At 37.7% G+C, this 17,321-nt stretch overlaps 1 protein-coding gene across 6 annotated transcripts in view; it reads left to right on the top strand.

Moving 5' to 3' along the window:
• Positions 1–17,321, top strand: part of kcnma1a (potassium large conductance calcium-activated channel, subfamily M, alpha member 1a) — a 132,530-nt gene that overhangs the window by 89,273 nt on the left and 25,936 nt on the right. For 3 of the 6 annotated variants that reach the window (XM_053333417.1, XM_053333420.1, XM_053333418.1), the window contains exons 10-19: positions 2,064–2,174; positions 2,313–2,418; positions 2,848–2,930; positions 3,034–3,103; positions 3,399–3,554; positions 4,068–4,177; positions 4,331–4,399; positions 5,842–5,853; positions 9,419–9,505; positions 9,591–9,667. In XM_053333417.1, coding sequence (XP_053189392.1) covers positions 2,064–2,174; positions 2,313–2,418; positions 2,848–2,930; positions 3,034–3,103; positions 3,399–3,554; positions 4,068–4,177; positions 4,331–4,399; positions 5,842–5,853; positions 9,419–9,505; positions 9,591–9,667 — 881 coding nt within the window. Of the gene's footprint in view, positions 1–2,063; positions 2,175–2,312; positions 2,419–2,847; positions 2,931–3,033; positions 3,104–3,398; positions 3,555–4,067; positions 4,178–4,330; positions 4,400–5,841; positions 5,854–9,418; positions 9,506–9,590; positions 9,668–10,988; positions 10,998–17,321 lie in introns of all 6 variants that reach the window. The other 3 variants (XM_053333416.1, XM_053333419.1, XM_053333415.1) reach the window with 2 other exon arrangements.

Below are 17,321 nucleotides of genomic sequence, written 5' to 3'. Positions count from 1 at the left end.
GACATCTCAGCTCATCAGCTTGTAAGACCACACGGCCCTTTGCTCAACTCTGGCCAACCATGCCATCACGGCTGCTGATTAGATTCCTTTAAAGGACAGAGGCGACATCTGTGAAGACCATTATGTCCTGCAACATCTAGGAACTGCCATTCCCTCCATATGTCTGTCACATCACTTTGCCAAGTCCACTTCAGTTCAGCCCTACCCAGTCCATCTGGTTCAGGATAGCAGAACACTTAGTGATCTGGACTATGGCTCTCTTCTAACATCAATAAAGATGTCTACTTCCTTCATACCTGCCAAATTGAATCAAATTTCAGTAATGTTCTTTACAATTTTAGATGTCAACTGTTAAAGGTTAATGTTTTAGCCAGAGCTTCCTTTTTTGTGTATAAGAGCATCATAATGGATTGAAGGAAACATGTCATAACACATCGAGAATGATGATAAGAACTTGAACATTCAACAAATATGACCACAGTGTTATTTTTAATTTTAGGAAAACGTAACCATATACCCATACAAAGCTGTCCAGTACCCAGGCACTTAAATCTAAAGTGGTTCAATTGTCTCCTGGCACATCCTGCTAAGTAGTGGATAAGACCATTGTCATTACACAGATTGCCTTACAGGTCTCCATAGGATAATTAGGGTGTCTGCTGAGTGTCCACACTAATCCATGTCAATATAGGGCTGGATTCCATTGAGCATGTTTGGATTTCTCATTTAGGGGTTTGGCAGAAGGACTTGGTGACATTTACATTTAACTACAGAAGAGTGGCTCAACTTACCACTGTGCAAATTAAGCATATAAAGTGTCTTAAATCCACTAGATTAGTTTGATTAAATAGCATATCATGGTTGAATACTGATACTCATAGTGCCATTAGTATTACTTTGCAAGTGTCTTTAACAAAGCAACTTCTATTATTACTTTGTTATTAAAGGGACTCATAATAGTCCTTCAATAACATTAAAGCAGGAGGTTGACATAAAACCTTAACATAGATTGTAAATTGTTAATCAAGCAAAACATATATTTTGAATTATTACAATTTCATGTCAAGTTATATTTTTATGTGTATAGTCCTAAATCATATATCAGTTTGCTTCAGTGGGCTTTACAATCTGTACAGAAATACAGCATCCTCTATCTTTAGACCCTTATTTTGAATAAGGAAAAACCTTTTAAACAACATTTTTTCAACAATATTTGATATATGATGTTGGAATTGATTATGATGATTTCTCTCAGTTTTGGGACAGCTGCATTTAATATATACAGAAGCACCACAATTGTTGCAAAAGTCAAGACTTTAATCAGAGATCAAAATAACTCTTACCTCGGAGTCACTCCTGTGCAACTACAGCTGACCTTTAAACTTTGATCACTCTGGCCTACAGTGCGGTCAGAGGGCAAACAGGGACAAAACCTCAACTCAGAAATCATTCCAATCTAACCTCCCAGTTCTTCACTGCTGTAATCATCTCTGTGCACCGTCTGACAGATCTCTCTGCTGTAATGCACTACTGAATCTTGCCAGGGAGCTGTCAATTACTTTAAGGTCCTGTTTAGAATTTGTGTCAACCCCGGGCCTCCAAATCACTTTGAAAGTTTTCAGTAATGTTCTGTATAAAAGCATGAGCATATTGATGTCCATGTCTTTGTCAACATCCATTCAGCTCACAAAGGGGTGGTTTGGCCAAAGGGATAGTTTTTATATTAAGAACGGATGACACTCCAACCACTGTGGGCTGTGTGATTATATCTTAGATTTTCTAAAGTGGTTCAGAGTTGAGTGTTTGATTGCACTTGTCGTGCAGAATTTAACCACTTTCATTATATGGGGGAAAATATTCACTTTTATGGCAAAAAAAGATATAATTCAGTTACGTGTTTGCTTTGAAAAGACATGTCTTGACATGTATATAGATTTTTTTTTCATTCTAAATTTGAGTTAGATGTTGGTGTGCTTTGGTTTCACTGATTATCATTGGGAAATATGCCAGTGTCTGTAGTGATTTCTGTTGCCCACTCAAGATGATTTCTTCCCCCCTTCCAGGCATATTGTGGTCTGTGGTCATATTACCCTCGAAAGTGTCTCCAACTTCCTCAAAGACTTCCTACACAAGGACAGGGATGATGTCAATGTAGAAATTGTTTTTCTCCATAAGTAAGTTAACTTTTTCTTCACCACATGTAGGTTAGCACTGAACACAATGCTTGAAACTATGCACAGTCGTCCTGTATACACGAGGTAGCTGTATATGTATTAACCCTTCTCCCCCTCTTCCCCTTCTGTGTGTGCTAGTATTTCCCCTAATCTTGAGCTGGAAGCCTTGTTCAAACGGCATTTTACCCAAGTAGAGTTCTACCAGGGATCTGTTCTCAACCCTCACGATCTGGCCAGAGTGAAGGTACAGTTGGTGACAGGACTCTTGGAGAGATAAAATTATAGGCAACAGATGTTAAATTTAAGTATTGATTAAAACTGACAGATTTAGAGCAAAATTCCTATTAACTTAGTGAATTTTAGATGATTTACAGTTTTTAGAATATAATAAAACAGTCCAGGATGACAAACTATGAATATCCATTTCAGTTATTTTTTAAATTCTTAAACAAAACAGATAGTCAGCACATTAAAAATAGTGATAAAAAGCTTTGGACTTTGATGAGCAGTATGACAAATTGTATTGGTACTTGCCAGAGTTAAACTCACTGATTTGTTTAAAGATTTTATGTGAGAAAGACAGTCTTAATTTGTTTGAAGCACTCTGTGCTTATTAATAAATACTGACATGTATTTTAATGTTAACATATTTATTTGATTCCGTCACACATAGATCGAGTCAGCAGATGCCTGCTTAATCCTTGCCAATAAATACTGTGCAGATCCTGATGCTGAAGACGCCTCCAACATCATGAGGTACCACATCCTCTGGACTTTGAGATCAATGGAAGTTGTCTAGATAACGCATTACCTTTTTGTTGTTCAATGTGTGTCTGTTGCCTGCTTTTCCTTCTTGTAGAGTCATCTCTATCAAGAACTACCATCCCAAGATCAGAATAATCACGCAGATGTTGCAATATCACAATAAGGTAAGATGTTTTAGTTTGGACAAAAGTAACAGTATACACTGAACACTGTGAAAAAAGCTAGCTGTTTCTCCATTTCTAGACTTTCTGCTAAGCTAAGCTAATGGCCTTGCTGGCTCTATTCATATTTACTGTACACATATGAGGCTGGAATCTGTGTTCTCATCTAATGCCAATTCTCAGCCAGAAAGTAAATAATGTATTTCCCAAAATGTCGAACTACTTCTTTAAGAAATATAAATCCTTTGTGTAATTTTCTGTGTCATGTAACCTTGTCTCTCTGTATCGCGTGATGAAGGCCCATCTGCTGAACATTCCGAGTTGGAATTGGAAGGAGGGTGACGATGCTATCTGCCTGGCGGAGCTGAAGGCGGGCTTCATTGCCCAGAGCTGTCTGGCTCAGGGCCTGTCAACCATGCTGGCCAACCTCTTCTCCATGAGGTCCTTCATTGAGGTAACACAGAGGATAAGATTAACTTGCCTTGTCTCAGTCACTCATTTTGTAGAGACATTGCATTTTGGTAAATGAAATGATTTATTGTGAGATTGGAGGTGAGGTTAACATAAGTGGATACAGTATGTTCTCTGCTGACAGATGGAGTAGATCTATCAAACGCAGTAGGTTTCCCGGGAAATCTTGATATCTTTGTCCAGAGAACAACTTCCATCAGTGTTTTGAGTGTTTTCAGACATTCTGGCACATCATATTTTACTGTGACATTTCATATGGAATCTGTTCAGTGTTTCTGTGGCTCAAAATTTAAGAGGTGCTTGCCTCTATCAAAGAACTGTTCTCATGTCATTAAGATGATGGATCAGCATATAATGACCAGGCTGATGTTGTGCGGCAGAACATCTGCAGACCACATTGGGCCGCTATTGGAGGAAAAAACAGTGTCGGTTTTTTCTTCCTTTAAAAAAAAAAAAATCTTTGCATGTGACATTTCCATTCTTGTTTTTTTGTCAGATTGAGGAGGACACATGGCAGAAGTATTACCTTGAAGGAGTGGCTAATGAGATGTACACAGAGTATTTGTCCAGTGCCTTTGTGGGCCTCTCCTTCCCCACTATCTGCGAGTAAGTACCACTCATTCCCCACTCGGCAAGCCTACTGTCAGTGGTAGGCAGCTTGTAATTCTGGCTTAAAGGGGGAAAAAATGACATGAATTTCAAAGTTGTTTGAAAACATCAGTCATCCACTCTCCTCTAATGAGTGCACATGTTTTACAGGCTGTGTTACGTGAAGCTGAAGCTGTTGCTTATTGCCATCGAATACAAGTCTGAGCAGAGAGAGAGCAGGTTTGTATGTCGGATCTTTCCTCCAGTAACATGAAGGTACAACTTGGATTACTGTCACTTGCTTCAAATGGATCTTCTAATAAAATATTTTATATTTTTTCCCTAAAAACTATCTACAGCTTTTACCACAGTTGATATTACATCACATTTGATGACAATAAGTTAGTGGATATTTTAACGATGACATATCAATATGAGTTTAAAAGCTTAAGTTCAATTTGTTTCTAAAATAATAGATGCACAATACCTTATGCAATGACAGTGACATCACTACATACCTAAAGAGCACTCAGAGAAACCTATGCCAAGGCTGTACAGTATTCTTGCTTATTATCTCAATAATAGAAAATGTTAAGAAATGTTTATTCTTGAAAAATGTACAGATCTTCACCAAAACTAATCACTCATTCCTTTAATGAAATGATGTTAACAGCGTCTTTTTTTTTGAGATATCCTCCTATCTGGTGAACAAATATGTGACTGAGAATACTGTATATCCTTGGTGGAGGTAGCTACAGTTCAATATGCATAATCAAACTTTTCAGGTATACAGCAATACATGTAAATAGTCTGGTTTTGATTTAAATTTGGTTTCAAACAGGTGACTTAACTGTAACAACATAACATTTACAACCCTCTTCTGTTTCATTTCAATCACAGTGTACTGTAGATTCAGAGATACTTTTGCACCTAAATGACCAATTAGCTGCAAATTTGAATTCCATGTCATGTTAACTTGATTCTACTGTCTCTTGTTCAGTCTGTATGATAACCACTAACTCTACATCAGTGTCAGTCTTATCACCAGTAACAACATGAAGTGCAATTTTTTTCAGTAATCTCAATTGCCAAATCCAACTCACCCTTCCCCATTCACATGTGTCAAATGTTTTTGTGTACTGACAAGATTTCATGGTAAATGATGTTTTCACAAATGGCCATTTTGACATCACATGCTGAACTTTAACTTAGTAATCATTAAGTTAAATATATAGTTAAGTTTTGTTATCTTGTACTAGGATTTATCCCAGTTGGCTTATCTGTGTGGTTTTCATTCTTTCCAGGTAGTTTTATTATAAATAATATTTTTCTGGGGGTAGTTTTATAGTGATTTTGATAATTGCATGTGGAAATGCTACACAATATTTAGTATAGTCTAGTATACTTCCACGTCTTCTAGAAAATATATACCCATACTTTTCTGTGCCATTTACAGTATGCACTAGCAAAAAGATAACTGTGATAATGATTTTTTTTGTATAGTAGATATATAACAGTCTTTTTAGACCTCAACATCGGACAAGAATGATTTAACTGATACTGCCATATTTTGGTTAACTCATAAATAGCTATACAAACAGTGGCAACAGTTGGTCATATTCTCCTTTTCTTTTATGTTCACGATAACTGTTTGATTTGAGATTTGTTCTTGTTGTTTGCAGAAGCCGAAAGCGGTATGCCCTCTACCTTATCTTACTTCCAAAGTTCCACCCAATCTCCACCACTTTAAAGCTTCTGACTTTGGGAGTTTCCCCAAGGATATTTTTCCAAACACTATCTCACAGGCCTCTTTTTTCTAACTCTTCTTTATGGTGTCCCTTGTGCTTAATGCACTAACTTCTTTGCAGGCAGAGAGAATAGATAAATTGGACATGTTTGTAGGAGTGCTGTTTCCTTGTCTTTGCTGTTGTCGGTGTACCAAGGCCAAACGCTCACCCTCTTCATATCTACCTCTTATTTGATCTTTTCAGTTTTGTCCTTTACCAGTCCTTTGCTTAGTTAATTTCTCTCACTTTAAGTTCTTTTTCAGTGTCGCTCAGTTGTTACCCAGCTGTATGTTGACTTGTCAAGCTAATTACTTCACTCTTGGCGTTTTAAAATCATTGCCAGAATAATACTGCATGGTTCATTGATTCAGTATCAGTGAGGAGATTTTATACACATATCTTAGATCTCAGATGTGGTGTTTATAACACTGATAATCTGTTGTTCTGCAGTTTGAATCTGATCTTGAAATAATTTGACTGATTATCTGCCATTGCTGTAGGCAGTGGTTGATACAATAAGCATGTCTTTTTCTTCATGGTTTTATTACACAAGCAGCACCTCACCAATTTTCTTTTTTTTATCATTTCACACATTAGGAAAGGCATGAAATTGTTGAATTTGGATATCATTAAGCTTATCCAGACTGAAATTTTAATAACTTTAGCCTACAATGTTCACAATTTCACCACATTTCACTTTTGCATTCCATCACCTTGTCATTGTAAATGTATGTCCATTCGCGCATGTGTGCGTGTGTATGTGTGTGTGTATATGTGTGTGTGTATGTGTGTGTGGGATAACCTTGAGAGGGAAAGTTTGTGAGTGAATGTGTGCGCGTGTGTGCATTTGTGTGCATCACAGCCACCATGTGCAGTCATGCTCATGCGTCTCTCGAGTAGATGTTCTTAAGTGAGGTCACTTCCTGTCAGTTTGGTGTTTGAGAAACAATCCAACTGCACAGAAGTTACTGCAACCGTCTGCATCTACGTAACTGTCCCTATACCTGTACTGCAGTGGCTATGCCTTTCTGTTTGATTATTGTCCTCTTCATGCTGTTTGGTAACTGCATGCTATGACACTTTCACATAAGGTGGTTGATGCTTGCCTTGTTGCTCACAATATGAGGTTTGGATGCTTTTTAAGCTTCTATTCACCGGCTTGTGATCCAACTGAAGATACATACATACTTGGATAGATACACCTAGAAAATCTCAGATTTGGGCAGCAATGTTTGTGGAACTGTCTTGACTTGAACGGTTTCTTTAATTTATTTTCACTAAAGAGCATGCCAGGCGTAATGCCTGTTTTCTACTCTGGGGGCCATTCAATCTTGAGTGAATGTTAGATGCTATTTTACTTCTTGCAGTGTGGAGAGAAAAATCTGATCTGCATGACTGGTGCAATTTGATCGCAGCCCGATATGTAAATGGATTCAATTGCTCCCTTAACTTTTTTGTTTATTTACTCCAGTGTAACCTTTTCCAGAGCCCAGAGGAAAGATGCACTATGATAGATGTTTTCTTAGATGTCCTACTTTTACTACCCTGAGCCTAAGAACAAAGAGAAGATACTCCTTCAAAATGAATTACTAAAAGTCTCAAATGGTTGATTAAAATATTTGAATTAAACTTGTAAGAAATGTGTTGCCCCAAGTTGATCTTGTGAGCCATGTGACGAGTATTCTTTCAATTGTAAGAAAGCAAAATCAAAAGTTCATTGTCTTTCATCTGGGCTCAACATTTAAATGAGTATGTTGGTTTCAGTATTATGATTTCTTAGTTCACACTCATATCATTGATGATTGTTGCCCAACAGGTAACCATTAATGACTAGGGTGTGTGGTGTGTGTGTGTGTGTGTATGTGTGTGTGTGTGTGTGTGTGAGCGTATAGTATGTGCGGTGGTGTCTATTCTTTGTCTCAGTCTAATTAATGGGGAATGATACAGCCAGTCGCTTTAAGTGCTTAGGATATTAAATTATAAGAAAAAGAGTATGAGAAGTGTAACTAGTTACATTATTACCTTTTATTTTTTAATTAATATATATTGGTAACAATTCAGTTTTTAAATGCTGTATGTGAAATTTTAAGTCAATATTGATCCTACTGGACATATTCTACGTATTTCCATATCATAACTCAATAGGACAGTATATGTACTGTCTCTTTAGTGGACTTAATCCAATTCTGGCCTTTATTCCGTCAATGTGAATTTGCTAGCAATGCACATTTATTTGTATAGTGCCAAAACATGAAAGTTATCAAGACAGAATGTAAAAGCAAAACAAGATAATCTAAAAATATAAATAAACACAATAAAAAAATATTGGAAATAAAAGTAAGCTTAAATTAAATATGATTAAACAGAATAAAAGTTACAATGCAGCATAAGATATGAATCAAAAGCCTAACATTTGATTTAATAAAAGGCAGCTGCAAACAGGAAAGTCTTCAGCTTTGATTTAAAAAAAGTAAGTGTTGCTGCAGACCTTCAGTTTTCTGGGAGATTGTTCCAGATATATGGAGCATAAAAACAGAACGCTGTTGCTCCATGTTTAGTTTTGACTTGAGCAGCAGCATTCTCAATCAGCTGCAGCTGTCTGATTGACTTTTTAGGGATACCTGTGAAGACACTGTTACACTAGTCTGCTGGAAAATAATGCGTGGACACATTTTTCCAAATCTTGCTGAGACATTATCCTTGATGTATTCTTCCTTTAATCCTTGAAATATTCTTCACGTGATAGTTGGCTGACTTTGTAATTGTCTTAATGTGGCTGTTGAAATTCAGGTTTGAGTCCATTCCTCGAGCATTCCTGTTAACTATAATAAAGTCACTGATTATAATCAGCCTAGTGTCCACACAAAAAAGAGCTGTTCATTCCCTTGCATACCACTGTTAAATACTAACCCAGGTAGCAACACTTACTGTACATTCTCTGTACTACAGCCATCTCTCAGTGGCCATCATAACATTTGTTTTGACTTGATGACTGTATCAGAGTGCTGAGACTAAAACCACTCCATGGCCATAATTTTAATTCTTTCTGCCCTTGTCCTCTCTTTCTGTCCAGCTTTTCACCCCAGGGCAGTCTAATACCATTCTGTCAAGAAAATAATTAAAATTCAATGTGTGATCATATTGTTGTACATTCTGTCCATCCATGTGAGTAACATCAGCAAATTAACCAAATTCAGATGAGCAGGTGTGTGTATAACTAGTACTGTTTATGATAACTTACATAAAGTCTAGCACAAAAAAACAAACCCTTCAACAACAAACTCTTGAGTGGGGATAATGTGTTGAGATTGAGAATGAGGCAAAAACTCCAGATAAGCACAGTCCAGGTCTGATTTAAGCTTTCTTCTAGTGTGTGTGTGTACCATTCCTCTTGATTAGCATGTTGTGTGCATGAGTTGAGTGTTGTCCAGAAGTTAATGAGCATGATATGTCTATTTCTCTGATTACCCAGCATTCTCATTAACCCGGGCAACCATGTCAAGATGCAGGAGGGAACACTGGGATTCTTTATCGCCAGTGATGCCAAAGAAGTAAAGAGGTAATCATAAAAAAAATCTCAAATTCCCTAAAGTGGGCTCATTAAATTGCTTATAGTGATCAAATTTACACTTCATCTCTTTTAGAGCCTTTTTCTACTGCAAAGCTTGTCATGATGACATCACAGACCCCAAACGGATCAAAAAGTGTGGCTGCAAACGACGTGAGTAGCTGGGCCTTTCTTTTGTTTCTCCACACCCCTCCTTCCCTTCCTACCCCCCCCAACCTACCTGTGGATCTGTCTGTTCTGTCTCATGATACTTAAAGATTTGTCATTGTGTCATTGTTCCTCTGTACTGTGGCACTGTTTTTTAAAGGTAACATGTTGTCACACCATTGTATTGTAGGAAAGGGTTTAATATGGGTCCCACTTGAACCTGATTTTGTTTTTTTCCCCTAGTATGATTTAAGGTGTTGTCATGTTTGAATATGTTTTGTTTTTGTTTTGGTTTGACCATTACATCACTCTTTTATCTATCCAAACTGACAATAAATGAACTATAATACAGGACGAGTAGAAATGAGTGACTAGAACTGAAATTGTATTAATTTACAGCTGTACAGGTAAAACACTAACATACATCCTAATATTTGAATATGTTTGGGGCATTGGAAATCATAATTAACAAAAAAATGTGCATACAGTTATTCTGTATTCCACTCAGCCATTTAAAAGAAAAACATAAATATGCAATAAAAGTCAGAATAACAGAATAACACACACTCACACTCACATACTCACATATATATATCATGAATTGTCCACCACCTAGATATGATGTTCTTTAAATTGTTGAACTTGAGACTTTTCACAATAGACAAATAACATTTGCAAATGCCAAATGGATATATGGATATAAAGAATATATCCCCCCCCCCTGTTTGTATGCAGACATAACATCACCATAAAGACAGGGATCACATTTATATTATCTGACCTATGTACAGTAGTCACTTGTCAGGTCATGTTAGTCAGTGGGTAAATAATTCAGGTGAATACCCCATATTTCCACAAAAGGTCACACACAATTACAGTTAGTTATAGTATATACAGCTTGTTTCATACATAGCTGGGTTTAAAATAGATACCCACCATTGTCTTCTTTTGTCTGTATCATCTCAATTATTCTGACAGTTTTTGGCACTGTCAGCTCAATAGAATCAACCGGCCTCTCACACTCTAGTTTTATATTGTTTACTTTTGTTTGCTTTCTTAATATCTTCATGTCTCAAACTTCAGTGATGAACATGTTGTTATGTTTTATCATATTACAGTCACTGCCAACAAGAGAGTTGCCTTTAGAAAGATGACAGTTCCATTACTGCAATGGAAATCTGTCCAACAGTATCTTCTGTTCTATCATGTTATGTTCTCTTCTGTTGTTTATTCCATGTTTCTTTATGATCAGTGACACCCTTTTTGATGTATTTTCTTCCCTGCTGCCATTGGAAAACACCACTTTATTTTAACTACTCACTGGTAGTGATTTATTGTGAGTAAAAGAAAATGGGTGTCCTATTACCCAGAGTGCAGTGCAAGTGTTTTTTTCCCTCCTCAACAAATAGTATACTGTATCTATGTTGCATGTACCAGTGTAGCTTCTGCATCCCTCTCCTCGCCTTTCATTTCTACACTGTACTCAGACCAGACCAAAACCAAAACAGCAGAAATCAAACTCCCACCAGCATCAGGCCTTCTCATCCCTGGTGCAGTCAGCTGATGCTCAGACTAGTTGGAAATGACAATTAAATAGAGTGTGACTTAATCGGATGGGGCCGATGAACTCTGCAGTTTTTCCTCACTATTTGATCATCATACCAAACTCATATTTGGCATTTGGAAGCTGTTCTACTGCAAGCCTTATGTCATTACCCATGATTAACCCCCATATAGTCATGAACCCTCTTATAGAAGAGCTAACACAAGGGGAAGAAAATTAACAAGAACCACTGAGGTTTAAATCTGCTTTCTGTCAAAGGAAGTTTTGTGTGTGACTGTGTTTTCAGAGAGCAGAAAACGTCCTTGTGGGAAGTTCTTCAAATCCTAGTGAGCTAGGTTGCCAAAACACAATCAAAACAGTCTGGTCTCCCCCTTTTCCCCACTTCCCTGTGATCTCAGCCGGTTTCTAAATGCTGGGTGCTTGTCCAGCTCGGGCTGAGGTTTCAGAGATCATCAGTTCCTTTCAGAATTGAAATGTCACTGCACCAGTATTGTGCATTTCAAATCTGGGCAGTAGTTGGGCCCTTTTGTTTACTCACTGCACTGGTTAAAAAGTCCACTAGCAGTACAGAGTATTAATTGTCATTGCATTAGATTGCCACAAGATGGTGGTGCCGTGCCAGAGTCATGTCCAATAATACGCTATATAAATGGTGATGTCTGTAGAGGAAACTCAACTCCCCTGAAATCTGTTCAGCAAAAATGCAAGGACCAAATGTGTGTTTCTATGTAGTTGGATATTAAATCTTATCAAAAAACAATTATACAATTTGACAAATTCATCATCCCGAGACACTTTGATAAATGTGTAGTCCTTGATGAGTGTGTGTTTTTGTGCACAGCCTGCCTTTCCAAGAAAACTTGTGTTTATTTGCACTCCTCTGTGCCATCACCGCCTCCTCCTGACAGGCTACTGCTCAGTGTTTATTATTGCTCAAAAGTTGACACTTGAGCCAACACTATCATTTTTCCTTGCACTCTTACTGAAGAAGGAAGCTTTAGGGAGGATATAAGACAATTGTGCTTTCTTTGGGACATCCTTATTCAACATAGTGCCCTGATAGCTTCTGTTTCAGTATATTGTTCCATGGTAGAGTACAAGAGATGATTATCAGGGCAGTCGTCATGTTGAATCGACAAATAGGAATGCCCTGAAATGGACACTTTAAATCCTAGGCCAGAATCTTTTTGTGAAGTCAGAAGTCAAAAACATTGTCAATGTGTGTGCGTCTCGTGTTCTCCATTGCTCCCCCTTCCATGTGTCAATAACCCACATTGTAACACACATATACTGTGGTCCGACTGCCCAAGCAAAAACTCTGAAGTTAAGAAATTCCAGCATGACCTGATAGCCTTGCTGCTCTTGTCTGCCATGCCCTCAAAACTGTTTCAATATTGTGAACAGTTATCTCTGTATGTCCCCTTGTTGCTGAGACTAAAATTACATCTTCTGCATGCTTATTACATGCTGACAAGGCGCATGTGCATGTTGCAGGATACAACAGTCCCTGATGCCTTCATCCCAAAGGTTATGATCTGCATTCCCCATTCTTTCCTTGGCCAGAAGCTCAAACATATTACTTCATTTTGGATATTGTTTTCTGATCTGACTCAGAGTCAAACATGTTGAAAGTGTCTCTGTAAAGGTGCCAGACATTATTAGTCTACTGTCTGTTTGCACCTTGGCAATGAGAGAATGGGGACCAGGGACTGTTTCTGCCCAGAGTCACAGCAATCTAGAGATGCTACTCTGGGGACTTTCACTTCCCCACTTCCCTTGGGGTTCAGGACTACACACACACACACACACACACACACACACACACACACACACACACACACACACACACACACACACACACACACACACACACACATAAAGATAGAATCGATGCTATACCCTTTTTTAGCTGCAGACTTGTCAGTACTTAAGGATCTCTATGTTGTGTTATATTACTTTCACTTTCAGTCTCACATGAACAGGGACACAAGTAAGGGATGACTATTGAAAAGGGATATCAATGGAATTCCTCAATACAACAGGCAGTAGGGCATTCGTGTTGAACTGATTCTTTTAAAAACACAGCAACAGTGATCATACAGGCTCACTTATGTAAAATTGTTAACGGAGGTCACCTGCCAACCCTGAGCTCTTAGTGTTTGAGCTCTTACAGTGCATGAGATATTTGGCATGCAAATGCATTTCCCTTTAATTGTGATCAATCTGATTCCGTAAGGAAATGTTATAAGAGAAAGTATCTATTATCTTGTTTATTGTTAAATTTTATCCCATGATTTAATTGGGTGGGGGCAATGAGACAACAAAAAAGATAATAGTATAAGTAATGGTCCTGTCAGTAATTTTTACAAGAATGAGTTAAAGATTGAAAATCCCCCAAAAATGAAACAGCATGAAGCATTATAATTAGATGAATGTATTTATCAACTGACAATTCTAAATGGAGCTTACCATTACATTACCACAGGTAGATACAAGTCATCAAATCAACAAACTGACTCAGTAGTGTCTGTTATGCAAAAACATATAAAGTTTGCTAACAGTAACTAACATTAGCCACCAAACACTTCTTTATACCAGACCCAGGAAGACTGTATTGGCAAATCTGCAAATGAGTCCTATAAACAAATCCTTACTTGTAATTGACACAAAAGCAAATAAAGATCACAAATAGTTTTGCATGCGTTATGGATATACAGTAGAATATACAGTATGTGTGTCCTTTTCTGGTCACACCATTTTATGTACATCAGATTGAAGCATTCATTGGGGAGTGGAGAAGTGAAAGTCTGAATATAGCATGAAATGGCCAGTCTAGCCAGTAGAATAGTGTGATGCCTTGGACAAAGCCGCTACAGCTGCATGACGGGATACAGGTACGTGATCCACTCCTTTAGCCAAATGGATAGAGGATGTACTAATGTATGAAACATTGTATGAGGTTTGCTGCTGAAGACATTGCTCATGCCTCTCTTCCCTGAATGCCTCCCTCCCTCTCCCCTTCCTCCTCACCTCTCTCTCCCACTGTTATAGTTTTGCCTTTTGATCTGTTACAGCCTTAGCACACAACTTGAGCTCTCAAGACTGATGTCAATATGAATGAGAAATGAAAAATTATTATTGATACTGTAATAATAATGTGTCAACATTTTAGTGATTCTAATTTCTCCAACAAGGACATTTTAAAAAATTAATTAATTGGTTGACTTGTTTTGGTAAAAGTCATTTTTTAAATAAGCCTTTGTGCTTTGAGTATGTTCATTTAAATTGGGGCTCAAGTCTGTGGGAGCAGGTGGCTAAGGCTTTGCACTTTATTATAAAGTTACCTTCCGACTTCCCCTGGATGAATATTTCTCCTCTTGCCATTAACCTGCTGCTTTTCCTCTCCTCTCACCCCAAAACATGACTGTAGCCAAGATGTCCGTCTACAAACGAATGAAACTGGCATGTTGTTTTGATTGCGGCCATTCAGAGCAAGACTGCTCTTGCATGTCAGGCAGTGTACATAGTAACATGGACACCCTTCAGAGGGCCTACCCACTTTCCTCTGTCTCTGTTCATGATTGCGCAACCACTTTACGTGCCTGTAAGTTACACCGCCCAACACATGCTGTTACATGTCTGTGGTGTGTGCTCCGTTTGTATTGTACCATGTAGAGGTACCGTATGTGTATTGGTGTACCTTTGTGTACCTTTAGTGTCGTTTATGTGGTGTGATCTGTTTACCGTGACTCCATGTTTCGTGTATCTATTTCATTAAATTTTTTGTTATGAACATCATCTATTTTTAAAAGTAACTTTTTTTATTTGTAGCAGGATTTTCTTGTTATTAATCATTGCTTTATTTTTATTTTTACTTCATTAGTGTAATATATGTGGTGGGTTAGTGGTGGTGTGGCTCTGTGGTGCTGCTGTACTGTACAGTAATGTAGGTGTTGGCTACCGCATGCTGCATCAATCATGCAGTTGTGTGATAATACCATTGGAGGGTTGGTGTTTGATGTGGTTTTAACTGTTTAAAGGTAAGATGTCTGTATATCCAAAGATGGAATATGTTATTTTATTCAACAGGTTTTATACTGCAATTTAATGATGATGTTTGTTAAATCATGTCTGTGTATGGCCTTGTATATTTTTTGGGGGAATCTCTGAGTTTCAGTTTCTTCTCAGTTAATGCAGTTTTGTCTTTGTTTCACATTTTCTTTTACCTTTGGCTTAACTACCTTGCTCAGTGTCTCTTGGGAAAAAATAGTACTTAGTAGTAGTAGTAGTTAGTATTTAGTAGTAGTTGTTTTCATGTAGCATATATCAAAGCCATAAATTACAAAGTGCTTTACAAGAAGATAAATTACACTTGAAATGGTGGTTTTGCCATGCCTTATAAGTGAGGAACACTACACAGATATTAAAACATGTTTTTATTGGTAACATCAGTCCAGGGAATCGTGATGGATGACAAGAAACTATTAATATCACCAGCAGTTCTTTTATGCAATTCTTCAACTGAAAAATACTCACAATTCTGCCTGTAATTAACTTTTTTTAATATAGTTTTCTGTCTAAAGTAGTGTATACATTATGAGAATTTAACAGTCTACAGCAGATACAGTAGAAGGAAGGAAAATTAGGATGGGGGGGACTTTGTATGTCAGAAGACAAAAATAGATAATGGAAAAGCAGAGGAATGATTAGAGGACAAACAGACAAATGGAGAAATTGGAAAAAAAAGTGATGTTGGCTTGATAAAGAAAAAGGTAAGAGTCAAGAAGATTCCCCTTCTTTCCATTTTCCTTTTGAATGGATCGGAAATAGTAAATTGTCTGTCAATTAGACATGGCAGCAGTAGGCCAAGCTATCAAAGCCTTGGGTTCAGACATACAGATCTGATTTCCTTCTCAACATTCTCCCACCGTCTGCCGACTCAGCCTAGATTAGTGTCAAACATGCCATGATGAGTTTGGCTTGGCCTCTTGTAGTTCAGCCTGCGCTGATATCCCTTGGTACCAATTACTGGCCATTACATGGTTACTGATCTCACTTCTCCCTCAACCCCCTGTAGGATTTCAGGAAAGCCTCCTCTGTCTGATATTTCTTTCCCTTTTTAACTCTGACTTTGTCTGAACAAAGTGAGTTTAGTGAAGGAGTGCATTGGGCTCTGTCAGTTAGGGATTGCTGGATTTCCGCTCCCCATTTCCTTTTATTTTTTCCCCGCCAGACTGAGAGGATAAGACATCTTTATCCATGATGACTTCATGCTCTTGTACATCTGAGCCAGATTTGTCTATCCTGAGTGCTTGGATAACTGATTTCTTTGATAGCACTCTTTCATTTAATGCACCCTTTGGTCTGAAGCTAATCCCATTCAGACCACACACATACACAGTGCAACACAAACATTTCTTTAGTAAAATTAACTTTTGTATTGCTTTGTAGATTTTAGTAAAACAATATTTAAAGTAATAGTCAGTTTTAATATGAGCTCTGGCAAGTTAGTAATTCAGGAAAAAAAAACGTGCGCAAGCAGCAGTCTCCGGACAAATTAGCCAGTCAAATTAAATTTGTTTTCTGTTTTCTGACATCCTGCAGTTCAAATAGTGAATTATGGGAATGAAAATGAGATGAGACATTACTTGAGATACAGGGGATAACATTTGTAGATGGAGAGGTATAACCATCGGACACAAGAGAGCAAAGGAGAGCAGTTCCAAGCACAAACTTGATGGGCAAGGATACAATATAAATATACTGTAATTCCCCCTTGTGTTGTTGTGTAAACTGTTTCTTGTCTCTAACAATTTAAGTTTTCAAATATTACTTTAAAACTTATTCTGACTTGTAGCTAACTTTAGCTGAAGTTTATTGGTCTATATATTTATTTTCTTTATGACTTGACCATCATCACGGTGGTCCAGCGTCAGTCAGTGAGAAGAGCTTAAGGTGTGATGGGGGTTGATATAATGAAGAGGCTAATGAAGCTTTTAAAGCTGGGCCATGGACAGGGGTTGGGGAATGATGGCTTGGGAGATGCTTTCAGCTGGATCTAAGGCTAGTCCACGACCTTCTGGGTGGTGTGTGAGC

This window comes from Scomber japonicus, chromosome 14 (assembly GCF_027409825.1).
Source record: "Scomber japonicus isolate fScoJap1 chromosome 14, fScoJap1.pri, whole genome shotgun sequence".
Taxonomy (NCBI): domain Eukaryota; kingdom Metazoa; phylum Chordata; class Actinopteri; order Scombriformes; family Scombridae; genus Scomber; species Scomber japonicus.
The sequence above is the reverse complement of the archived record's forward strand: the minus strand, read 5'-3'. Positions and strand labels throughout refer to the sequence as shown.